The sequence below is a fragment of the Oreochromis aureus genome, linkage group 8 (assembly GCF_013358895.1).
Source record: "Oreochromis aureus strain Israel breed Guangdong linkage group 8, ZZ_aureus, whole genome shotgun sequence".
Taxonomy (NCBI): domain Eukaryota; kingdom Metazoa; phylum Chordata; class Actinopteri; order Cichliformes; family Cichlidae; genus Oreochromis; species Oreochromis aureus.
The window spans coordinates 20,341,203-20,354,046 of record NC_052949.1 but is presented as its reverse complement, the minus strand read 5'-3'; the positions used below and the strand labels follow the sequence as shown (position 1 = coordinate 20,354,046).

At 45.1% G+C, this 12,844-nt stretch overlaps 1 protein-coding gene across 8 annotated transcripts in view; it reads right to left on the bottom strand.

Moving 5' to 3' along the window:
* raraa (retinoic acid receptor, alpha a) overlaps positions 1–12,844 on the bottom strand; it is a 141,057-nt gene that overhangs the window by 34,534 nt on the left and 93,679 nt on the right. The window contains exon 1 of one of the 8 annotated variants that reach the window (XM_031739648.2): positions 5,467–5,644. The exons of the other annotated variants lie outside the window; for them this stretch is intronic. Within the exon in view, the coding sequence (XP_031595508.1) occupies positions 5,467–5,644 (178 nt within the window). Of the gene's footprint in view, positions 1–5,466; positions 5,645–12,844 lie in introns of those variants that run through there. 8 annotated transcript variants of the gene reach the window in all.

Below are 12,844 nucleotides of genomic sequence, written 5' to 3'. Positions count from 1 at the left end.
CAATACCCTGATGAATTTATGTGTGTTCCATTGTGGGAGGGTGGGGATAAAACATGGAGATGGGGAAGAGATGGGAAGCGCAGGGAGAGAGAGAGGGGAAGAGGGAGACAGTGTGCCGGTGAGCTAGCCATGCAGAGCACATTGCGAACAAGCCATCTGTAGAGATAAGTAAAGAAGTGATTACAACAGGCCCAGCTCAATTTCTGACAGTTGACGCTTGACTGCCCCTGAAGAGCCGAATTGATTTAAATGAAGAAGCAATGAATATTTTAGAGGGCAGAATCCCCCTTTAACCTGAACAGTTTTGATCTCCCTCCCAGCCCCGTGCGTGCGTGTGTGTGTGTGTGTAACAGTGCAGACATCAGGGAGAATGTAATTATTGATAGTGAGATTACAGCCCTGTTGTCGCAACGGCTGCAATCAGCTGCCTCCTTTAAGCCCTGATGAATCAATGACACTGCCTGGATCTTTTCTGTCTGCACTGCTTTGTTCATCAAAGTCAGCTTTGCAGTGTACACCAACCCTTGTTTGGGGATTTAGCGGCAAACCAAACTGGTGTACAGTACACTCTGACTTTTGCCTCCGGCTAATTCTCTCCGCAAACAAGCTGAGGCCCATCAGTTGGTTTGAGCGTGCGTTCATGTGTGCACGAAGGAACAGAAAAAAAAGAAATGCCCAGACAAAAATATGCTGAACCCGTGATGTACTCGATATGCAATTTGCAAGGCATTACGTCGCGCCACCTGCAAGACAACATCAAAGTTGCGAGCCAGCTATAGCAGTGTTTGGAAGTAAAAAGCCGGTTACTCTGCCACTCTGTTCAAGGTGAGGGACCACACCCAGTCATTCCACTTTGTGGAGTGACTGAGCCAGCGGGCATTTAAACAAACAAAAACACGCATCTTTGTTGCTCTTGGTAAACTTACTGCAGCAACTGTTGTAAGTAACTGTTGAATTGCATTAAAAGGGCAACAACTGCTCCACAGGTAGTTGGCAAGGTGCCGTTTTTGGGAGCAAGTGATGGCAGGTTGTGAAATGCTGCCCTGCAGCCTTTCCCAGGAGAATGGCAGGAGCAGTGGTGAACTCTGGTCACCCCTCTGCCATTGCAAACATACCTTGATGACACAATTTGTTATTGATGTTACCCTGAAGGTGAGAGCGAGCATATTCCAGTGGACAATCAGATCGCACTCTTTCATCCACACACATCTCCCCGCTGTGTGATGTCCCAGGCATGCAGGCTACTAAATCGCAATCAACTTTGGTTGATCGGGTTTAGATAGATGTGGCAAAATGAGGAGACTGCCTAATGCTTTCCTTCTCTAGAAGAACAGATGACCTTGTCTCAGACCTGTGCATCATTGGCATAAAGGGCACTGTCATTCAGGAATACTAAGGCCTGGAATTTGCATTCCTGCCTTATATAAACAAAGTCACAAGCTGTAATGTTATTAAAGTGGCTTTGCCAAGAAATCCTTGATTGTTCCAAGAAAATAAAATTCGTACTTTATGATCTTCCCCTCGTAGGATAGAACCCACCCACCCACACTGCTGTGCCAGAAACCGACAGTACTCTAGCCAGTTCTGCTTAGTGACCGGACTCAGCGTTTATTTTCTGTTGTTCATGTTTTTCCAGTTTCCAGCATGCACTATAAAAAAAATGCGCATAGAAATAAAAGGTGCAGGAAGTGGTATTTGCATTTCTTTCATAAGGCTGACACAATCTGTTCTCCTGCACAAAGTCCAAACACATCACCCACTGTTTTCCGTGTTTAAGTGTTGCCTGACAACACAAACAATTACGGATGCTTTTTGTTGTGCCGTCTGATACTGCAGACAAACTAAATGGATTTGCCTGTAAATCTGAAAGTTAAAAAAATGCAAATTCCAAAAACTGCTCTTACAGCCACAAAAAAAAGGGGGAGAAGGACTTCAGGACTAAATATCAAACAACTCAGATTAAGACACATACTGTTCATGTAAGCACACTTTCATCATCTTTCATCATCAGAAGACAAACTAGACAAAGAATGCCTTGCTCTCCATCTCACATATGCTCTATGCAGCGACTGCCTTCTTTTACACTGTAGACAGCCTGAGAAAAATATAACCCAAAGAGCAAGACGCCCATGGGCTGCAGAGCATTTGAGCCTACCGTGCAATCCCCCCTTTCCCCCATATCCCCAGTTTTTAGTGTGTGACAGTCATGTGAACAAAGCCGCGTGCATTCTTTCGTGCATGAGCCCATAACCGCTGTAAGGATTCTGACTGTGACTCAGTGAAAAATCAAGTGGATTTAATCTGCAAGGCCACAGACTTTTCACCCGAGCCATTCAGAGCCTTCTTCCAAGTAGAACCAAATTACCAGCAGCACACAATGCCTATGACTGGGCAACAGAGGCTACATGTAAACATTCAAACCTCTTAATACGCACCATCTTTTAAGAGCTCGTTTTACAGGCTCATAGTGTGCTGGATTATATCAATTAATGTAAAATGGAAACATAATCTTTCTCATATTGCATCTTTCAGTCTCTTTAAGGATCCCCTCAGGAAAAGACCAGTCTCCTGTGATTAGTTAGCTAGCCTGGCAAAAGAGCACTGAACATTGGTTATGTACCATAACCCCTACTCTACGAATGCTGTTGCAGGCCTTAACCCTTTATCATCCAAGTATCATACTCATTGTATAATTTTGGCTGTAAAATGACAAAATAATGCTCATCTTTCAGGAACCATTTGGATTTTCTCTCTAGCCCAAAATGATTGAGTTGTTACAGTGATATGAAAATCTAGGCAGGGCTGATTTTTCTGTCTGTATTCAAAAAGCAGTACTTACAAACGCATTGTGCTACCGTGATACAACGACAAAAACGGCAAAAACTGACTTCTCTTCTTTCCAAAAATCATTAATATTGTCTCTAGAACGAACCGTTATAGAGATGTGATCATCTGTCATTTAACTATAGCATTACAGATTCAAAACAGCCTTTAAAAAGGGGATTTTTAAAAAATGGATGATAATGTTAGCCATCTTCACTATTCAACATGTTGGTCATTGCCTTCAAAACTAAAAGTAGCCAACTGGGTTCTCATATATCAGGAGTGCATGAAGGGGCTCTAACAGATTAATAACAATGGAAGAAGCTGCTGATTCCATGTCTTAAGCTAGACAGGTAATAATTAAAATGTATACTGGTGATACAAGTAAGAAAATGAGGAGTAAATCTGAATGTCAGTAAGTCCAAGCTGAGCAACAGCAAGTCCTGTACAACTTCATTACAACCCATTGGTGTGTGCTTTGGACTTTATAACGTTTAAATGCACAAAAGAAGCAATTTGAAGGAATATCACTAAAGGGAAGGGAGTAGACACAAAAGCATAATATGGCCTTGTTAAAGAACCAATAATACTGGGATGAAGCACCCATATGATGTGGATTTATACCCACTTGCTGGCCGTTTTAGGCCAGATTCACTTTAGCAAAGATGTCACTGAGTGCATGCTTAGAGCCAGAAAGCTCTTCTGTGAAGCCTGTAATGAATAGTTAGATCCAATGTGGAGGGGTTGAAAAAACAGAGGACCAAAAAAGAAAAGCACAGAGGGGGTAAAAAGAAAAAAAATGGTAAGACCTACCAGGAAAAGTGCAGAGGAACATACCATGACACTACTCTCTGTGAACTTCAAAAAACAAAAAAGCAAACAGATGTTTATGGGATTGTCTTGTGATTTTTTTTTAATCTGGCTCGTTTGGATTCCTGCGTGAGAGCGGCGAGTAACGAGGAAATCTCGCGCTGTTGTCTGGGTTGTTTTCTAGCCCTATGATCCAATAAGCCTCTGAGCCACGTGATGACACTTACGGATGTTGCGCCTCTCTGCTCTACACCCTCCCGTCAATGTTCTCTGGTTGTGCACTAAATTTTTTATTACATTCAAGCAGTAAGGCAAAGAGCAGATATGCTACCCCTCACCCACACACACACACACACACTCTCTCTCTCTCTCTCCCCCTGCAATTCCTCCATTGAGCAAAACAATGTGGAGTCGAGTAAAGGATCAGAGGTCTTTTCCTGGGCCAAACCCCCACAGTCTCCCCTCAGACGAGCTCACATGGTTTGAATCAATGCCGCCACTAGAGCTGTTTTAGTGGACCGGTTCAATAAATACTATCAGGCTCTTTGAATATCTTCTTAGGAAAAAAATGTACGGGCTTCGCCTCTTTACTCAGGAGAGATCTTTTTCAAAACAAATAATGAGATGAGAAAGATGAAGAAAAGATTACAACACGTACAAAACAGTTATGGCTGCTTTTGTCTTTTGTTGTTGCTGCCAAACATAAGAAATTCCTGTCTAAATTTCCCTTTGTCGTGCGTTTCTATAGTCTTGAGACGAGGAGGAAATTGGTCCTTAAGAGCCCGTGGAGATTCCTGCCTTTTTTTTTTTAGCTCCTTCAGCAGTGAAAGACAACAGAGCTATCCCTTTATAAAAAGGGCCTGCTCAAGCTTTATGCAGCCTGGCTCTACTGAGGTAAAGAATGGGAAGCAGCTCCTGCTATACTTTGTTGCTGCAATAAAACTCTCTCTCTCATATCTGCAGCAAATATGCTATCAGCAAAATTAAATCCCCCACGGCTGCTGGCGGATACTGACCCAAGGAGACCACGCAGCAAACGCATGAACATATCATCAATCTAAACTAAATCTCACTGATATAAAAGCACAATAAACCTGCCATTTATAAAGACTGCTATCCTCACTAACTAGCACAGGAGTCTACACATAAAATCATACTAACTGAAATATTGTTTTTAAAAAGAAAAAAGTTATGCCAGCACATCACTTCAAATTATTTATTAAATATAAATAAATGAGTGCAAGGCCTCCAAAATTTAACAGATACTGTTGTCTGGTGAAGGCCATGGTGGTGCTGCTGCTGAGGAACTTTGACCTGTGGGTACAGATTACCAGAAGACCAAGGGATAACACTGGCATGAAAGTTTGATCTGATTAACGCTGGCATGGCTTGCACAAACCTGGTTTGCATTAAGTGCAGATTTCAGGAACGCAAAAGCTTCGGGTAGCGTGGCCTGGATCAGAGCGCAAGCAGATTGGCAGGAAAGAGAGGGGGGGGAAAACCCCAAACCTGAGCGAACACTCAGAAAGAAACGAGAGAGAAGAAAGTGGGTCAAATATATATAGGCCTGTTGCAGCAAAGACGGCTTACTGATTGTGATAACGAGCAGCGCTGTTGAGCACATATTATGGGGTTTAAATAATTGAAGTGGTAACTCCAGAATAAAAAGGCCTTCCAATGATAGTTTCACATGCGACCGGCGTGTGCTGGGAAGAGCAAAATAGGAAATATATGGATTATAATGCACACACACTAACAGGGAGGGTTCAACTTCACCAATTAGTGAGATGAAGTTGAGGTGACGGGGAGGGGGGTTAAAAAAAGAGCACCTACAGTGATTGGAGCCGTTCCAGTGCTGGTTCCTGATGGACGTGCTGTACGGATGGGGCGCCCCGGGCACCAGTCCTTTCTCCGGGATCAAGCATCCTCTGCTCTGGTTGTAGTAATCCATCATTAAAAACGGGTTCGGGCTGGGATTCAGTCCCACAACGTCCACACTCTCATACATCATATGAAGCAGGGCGACGGCAGGGGGGGAAATATTAGCAAGAGGGCAAAAGAACAAAAACAAAAAACCCGAACTGTTTGTGAGGGTTTGGTTTTCAGCTCGCCACCAGCAGCGGTGCCGAACGGAGGGGGGGAAACTGCATCAAATTCGAGGGGAAAGTGGTAAATCCAAACACAGCGGGGACATCGGAACATTTGGCATCTTCTCACGGCAATGTGAAGATCGAAAACCAGACCGATGGATGAATCGGTGTCCGAATGCGCCTGATCGGATATGAAAACATAATCTCAAAGAGCAGTCTGCGTTGTGTCCGAGGTAAGAAACTCGACAACAGAAATATAATAAAAGGAAAAAAGAAGAAAAAAATCGGGCACGAGCCGAATAACTTCAACAGAAGGGGTCTGTCTTTACGGCGCTGCTCAAACACAGAGCAACATATGAGGCTGTATCCACACGACAAAGAATAAATCCAACCCCCCGTCCAAAAATCTTTAAATAAATACAACACAAATCTCCAAAGTCTGCGTGGACAGCGCAGGGAGATTTGGGAATGTGGTGCAGGCGCAAATATTAGGAGAGGGAATTCCGCAGAGTTGCAGTTTGTCCTTTTGGGTTACGGTCGGTTGTCCCGTTTGCGCCCGTCGTGGGTGGACTCCTGTCAGCTCCGTAAAACGAACCAGTCCCCCCTCCTCCTCCTCCTCCTCCCCCCAGCCTCGCAGACTCTGTTGCACTACAACGAGCGGCCGCTTCCCTCCGTCAGACCCTGCTCTCCAGCATCCAGGCTCCCGTGAAAACGCGCAGCGCCGCCTTGTTTTGTATTCGGGGAAGAGAAGCCTAAAACCATTCCCACACCAAACCGTGCGGCTATCATGTTCTGCAGAAATGTGACAAGGCACAGCAGCTGAGAGCTTTGGCTCCACCTCCACTCGGCTCTTTCTCTCTCTCTCCTTTTTTTCCCCCTCTCTCTCCTGCTTCCCCTCGGTGCCTTTCATGCGTTGCTCCGCCCCTTCTTTAACCCCTTCAGGGACGTCACCACGGATCTCCCTCTCCCGAAACACGGGCACTGCGGGAGTGTTTCTTTTTTGGGGGGGGTGAGCCCGCCGCCCGCCGTCAAACTGAGCAGCGAGGGCTTTAAATAGGAAAGTATTCGAGGACATGATTAAGTTATATAAGCGCGGTAATTAGTCTTGCGTGTCTTTACAGAGTGATCGTGCACACAGCGGCTGCTATATCACAATCTAACTCTCTTGTTTCTTTTTCTCTTTTTCCTGGAAGTCCCCGTTTATGTTCTCACTCTTTACTGGGCTCCTCCTTCCAACTAATTTGACCCTTTCCCCTCATCAGTCCCTAACCCTCCCGATTTTCTTCTCCCCCAGCCGCGGTCTCCCTAATTTGCCTAATGCTATGCGGCTGAACTTTTCCTGAACCCAGGCAAGTAGGCAGCCTCACCTTCTGGTGACCCACTGGCTGACTCGGATCTCTGGCTTGCTCTCATCCCCACATTATTCAAGGTTTCCCACCTTGTAGACCCAGTGTAACACTATTACACTTTTCCTCTGGTGCTGCCCAGAGAGGCGCCTCGATTCACACAGCACACACAAGGATAAAAAGTGCCAAAGTCACCCAGTCATAGTAGCAGGGCGCTTAACTTTTTCTTTCCTCCCTCACAGTTTAGTTACAGCTGGAAGAAGTCCAGGAAGTTGTTTTCAGAGTTGCTGCCTTTATACCGCAACATTCCAGGTAACATTGTTCCAGCTTATTAAGCAAACCCTGCAGCTGTGTCATCATCCATGAGGCATAGCAAAACTCACACTATAAAAGCAGTTTTAACAGTCACCTGACGCTAATATCAGTGCTGATAAAATATAGAGGCAATGAAGTTTGTAGCCCCGTGAGTGCATCCAAACTTCTCATGTTTTGCCTTTTTTCCGCTCATGTGCTTCAGAAATCCCAGCCTGTAATTTTGTGATTGTCATGTGATCTGGAGGACAGCTGCTGGCCCAAATTGTCCGTGCATGCATAATAGTAGAGATTAAGGCCAGGCACCAACATACAAAACTGTGTGGGGTTTTTTTTAACCTTAACAATTTAAAAGCAGAAATGTAATGTTCGAAACACACAGAGGAAAATTCTGCTCGTTTCATAACTCAGTGGGACGTCCCTGACAACGTCGAGAACATAGGAGGACACTTTCCAAGCTGTTTCGGTATCTCGATGTGGACGCAAAGCTTTTCCAAAACTGCCCGGGTGGACAGTGAACATCTGATACCCGATCTTGTGAAATGTATCTGCGCGAACACAAGCACGGCCAAAAAACCCTGAGTGGCTTGTATTGTAACCTACACCACAGCCGAGACAATACCTCTCCTCCCCCACTTTCCCTACACCTGAGCCACAGGCCACAGCTGGGTCTGACCAGCATGGTTTTTTTTTCCCCCCCTTTTTTTTTTTGAAAGGGATTATCTGCACACTGGCAGGGGGGCTTGGCTTGCTCCGCCTCCACTGACTGTGACACTTATTTAATGCAGGCCCCTAGTGTGTTTACTCTGCCTGATAAGAGCCGATGTGCAGGCCTGGGCCATGGCGACCCCTCGCCTGCATTGATAGCGCAGCCACACATTCCTTGACAGGATTAGCCCAGTGAGTAATGGCTGTCAGAAAATGCTAATTTTCCAGGCTCTGTTTTCCTCTCTGAAGAGGGAGCATTCATCCCTGGGTAATACCCCATGATTGCATAAAACAAGCTGAGAGATAACAGACTGCTGATCATTACTTATTAGGAGAGGGGAGAATACAAGATTAGGCTGACATAAAGTCCTTTTCCCACAGCTTTTTCCTATTTATTTGTAGAGAAAAGAGGAACTCCATTAGGTAAAAAAAAGAAAGAAAAAAAAGAACTGAATATATCCAAGTGGCTAAGAGTAAATAAATGTGGCAATTTTCACAGGTGAAGGTGATATTGGAACAGGGGACTCCTCTGAGTAGACAGTTGGAGAATTGAGTGTGTTACACTGCATTAGTGGAAAAATTTGGGCTGTTTTTTATTCCCAGTCTGTAATATGTCACTCTCACATGCAAAGTCAAAATATAAGAGCCAGGACATACGCTTGATGGCTGGTACCACAACAGCAGAAGTAAGAGTGGTAAGTTAAAGAGGGAGAGGGACGAGAGGCATGCACACACACACACACACACACACACACACACACACAGGTTTCAGCCCACATCAACACACACCAGTTCAAGTGGCTGTTCTTGTTCCAGCATCAACAAGCGCCACACTCCTGAGAACACCGAAAAGTACTTTGGCACTGGAAAGCCAGAGAGAATGAGATTGTGCCTCGATCCCCTAAGTTGATGCTGAGAACCCAGTCTCAGATTCGTCGCTCGGGCTTCAAAGTGGGGCTGCGTGAAGTCCCCACTCCAAACCGATGCACGGACCTGATCAAAGCAGCATTCAGACGCAGGGGCCTTGCAGAAAGAGTTATGCAACTGAAAATAATAGGGAGACACCACGAGCGGCAAACATAACAACCTTGATCTGAAGCAAAGCTGCAAGTGAGAGTCTGGTGAAGAAATAGAGAGAGAGAAATGGGGGGTTAGGAGAGAATTCAAAGAGTTTTATGGGCTAAGAGAGAAGAGGAGATTGCTGGCTGGACCTTGAGGGTGTCAAACTATTTTTACTGCCCCCACTTTCCTTCTTTCTCAGTCCAATCAGGGGCACTAGGAAGCTGTAAAAAGTGCACGCCTTGCCATTCCTTCCCCAAGGAGATGGGCAGACAGGTTAGAACAAACAATAGGTTGTTTTGTCATTTGGATTATGGCGCACGGCAATAGTGGGGGGAGCACAAGTCCTCTGTAAGTGCACAAAGTGGACTCAGCAGTGTCCTTCTTAAGAGCATGAGTGAGAATTTCTGTTTCTGGAGATGATCCACTTACATCTGCAATCAGCCCTTGGCTCTTGTGTTGCTACCTTCACTCTGGAGATCATTTCTGTCCTCTGTGACTAACGAAGACTTCCTGCACAATATGCTCTTTATTGGACATGATGGTCAAATCAAAACAGAATCAAATTGTCTCAATGTCATGGAAAAGTCTGCTGAGCTCTGGCTGCCTAGAGACACTAAACAGGCAAAACAGGCAAAACAAACAAAAAAAAAAAAGAAAAGAAAGAAAAACCAACCAGACCTGCCGTATCGCTCAGACAACACTCGGCTTGGGTAATAGCCATCTCTTGACACGATAAGGCCAGACATGTTCCAGTTAGAATGGCCTGGGCCTAATTTTAGAGTTCCTGTCTGCCTTAGTGGCTACTACACAAACACAGGCACTCATGCTACACCTCCCCTAGAGCACTTCTGCACATGTGCCAGCAGATGGCTAATGCCCAGACGATAAAGAAGTTGGGGCAAGCCTCGGCAAAGGTTTCTATCTTTCTTAAATCTTCCCAGCGACCTAATAAAGCAGCACAGCGGTGGAGAATTCAGAGAAGAAGCACTTTAAGGAGTTGAAATGTGTCCTAATTTGAGACGCCAAGATAGTGATCGAGTCTGTTCAGGTCTCTGTCACACTGTGAGACAAAACGGGCTGTCTGTATGTCAGCATTATCCCACGACTGATCAGCACCGTAATCCCACCCCACCCCTATCACTAGCATAGCCCTGGCAACCACTTCCTCCTGTCACTCTCCAACTAGAATCACATCTTCGGCCTGCATACCTGTGTGGGTTTACGCATGTTTGCTTTCAAGTCTACCTGAACCTCCGTGGCCCGTCTGTTACCACTCCGTTCCCCTTACTGCCTTTACAGTTTCCGTGTGTGTGTTTGTTTGCACAGCTGGTTTTGTGCAGCCTGTACAGGCAGCACCAGCCAAACCCAGCAGCTGTGCTCCCTGACATTGAGCCAGTGCGTAATGAGGGCCCGACCCTCCAATGTGAGAACAAGCTCCAGTTATCAATGAACAACTGTATCACTTCCACCTCCCTCTGTCAATCTAATGGAAACACACACACACACGCATGCGCACGCATGAACGCACACAAACCTTGACCTAAAGTTAAACTGGTCTATAGATCTCAGCCTTGGTGCTTTGCTATCCTCTGTGTGTGTGTGTGTGTGTCTTTTCTAAAAGGACCCTCTTAGCCCCCCCCAATCATTATCCCTTTAATGTCCTTCCGACAGCAGATTCCAGCATTTATGGTACAGGCCTATATCTGCCCATAAAGCCTTTTATTGTTCAGCCCAGCTCTATGGTGGCCGTAACCTGGTTTTCCCATTTTTTATGGGGGACCTTCACTATATCACAGAGGGGGGAGGACAAAGCTGCCCACCATCGGTGTTTACCAAAGTATGGCCGACTCATAAATCCATCGTGGCCGGCGGCATTCTGGAAATACTTCAGCAGAGGAAGAGAACGAGAAAGAGAGAGAGAGGAGGGGGTAAGCGACGTAGCTTATTGTATAGCTTGTAATTGTCCACACTCTACAGCCTTGAGTTAGAGAGCCATCTCCTCAACGATCATTAGGTCTATGTTGCTTTGCACCAAGTCCATCACTCAGCAAATCAAGAGAAAATTGCTATGGATGTTACCCTGGAGGAAGGATATCTCAATATCAGTCATCCAAGACTTGGAATGGCCTCCATTAGATGTCAGAGACGGGGCGATGTTTTAGTGCATACAGACGGATACTGGCTAATTCTATTTAAAGAAAAAAAGGACAAGAAGAAGAGAGAATAAAGCACAGAAACAAGGAATAACAAAGAGAGCAAGAAAATGAGAAAAACAAGGGAAAAAAATATGGCCAAATTCCTCCTGAAGTTTTGTTGGCAAATTTATAAGTTTTGTTGATTATAATTACAAAAAAAGTGTTTATTCACACATTAATCATGATTAATCATAGAGAAACCATTGCTTTCCAACTTGCATTAGTCCAAACTGTAACCAAACCTTGACTGAGACTTGATAATCATTATCCTGATTTGAAATTATGTGCGCCTGTCAGCGGAGTCATCATACCCGTATGGTATATTGTCTGGACTGGTCCCGACACGTTGCTACCAAGCTATCAACCTCCAGGGCTGAAAAGTGAAGCCAACAGAGTTGAAGCAAGTCCCAGTCCCCATAGACTCCCGAAAGTGAAAAAGCCCAACTTCAGATGTTTACAGCCCAGCGCTTTAGTTGATTACTATTGGTTAGTTCCACCTCGGCTAGTTCCAATAACTTCACTCTCAATGCTACGCGGTGGTTGACAGCTGTGTTAATTACAGTAATCAATTACACAGATTGGAAATTAATTGCAAATTTAATGTTTAGCTCATTTTGACAGTGCTCCTTGCAATGGATCCCTTGCTTTTGCTTTTGCATACATGTTCCTGGATGACATCCTTCTGTACTCATATTTTACCTGCAGCTGCTGCCTAATTAACTAAACTGTGAGAAGCAGGCGAAGTATATTATAAGGAAGTTACAGAAAGGAGATGAGCTCTTGCAAGAAAGCGCAGAGGGAGAGTCAAAAGGCAAGGAAGCAGGAAGCTGGAAGAATGATCTCTCTGCTCTGCCAAAGCTCACTCAGAAACTGGCATTACTGATGCAATTACAACTCAAGCTACACTCATTTATCTATGTCTGCATTTCCTGAATCCAGGTTTTCCATCTCGTGGTCTTAAATCAGAGCTCTCAAAAGCTAGAGATGTAGTGATAAAATGGGGGGGAGAAGTAAGCATGTTCTGCATCTCTTTTAAGTTTTTGATTATGACCATGCTGTCTGGTTTTCTGGTTGAAGGCATTTCATCTCTCTCTTTCAGAGATCTAAGTATTTTCCCCACTCCCTCTTGGTGCCTTCTCTCTCACACTTCAGGATTTGAAGTGCTACAGAGGACCAATTTCCTGTTTTCTATTCAGAAGTGTGATGCTCGTGGTGGCCTGGAGGGGATATGAGAGGTGGTGGTGATGGTGGGAGGGGGTTAGTGGTTCACTTTAAGTGGATTGCCCTCATTCTTGTTGTGCCCAGCCCAAAGCATTATGATGCCTCGGTGACTGACCTCCGCTTCAGCAGTGCCCCTAACACCAGTACAGACAGGGCACACCAATTGTTGTGCTTGTTGCACAAAAGCTGAATGTGTGCCACGACCCGTACAAAAGGTTGGACAACTGCAGGCCAAATGTGTAGTCAACACTCACTGAAACCACAGTCTGCGGTGTGT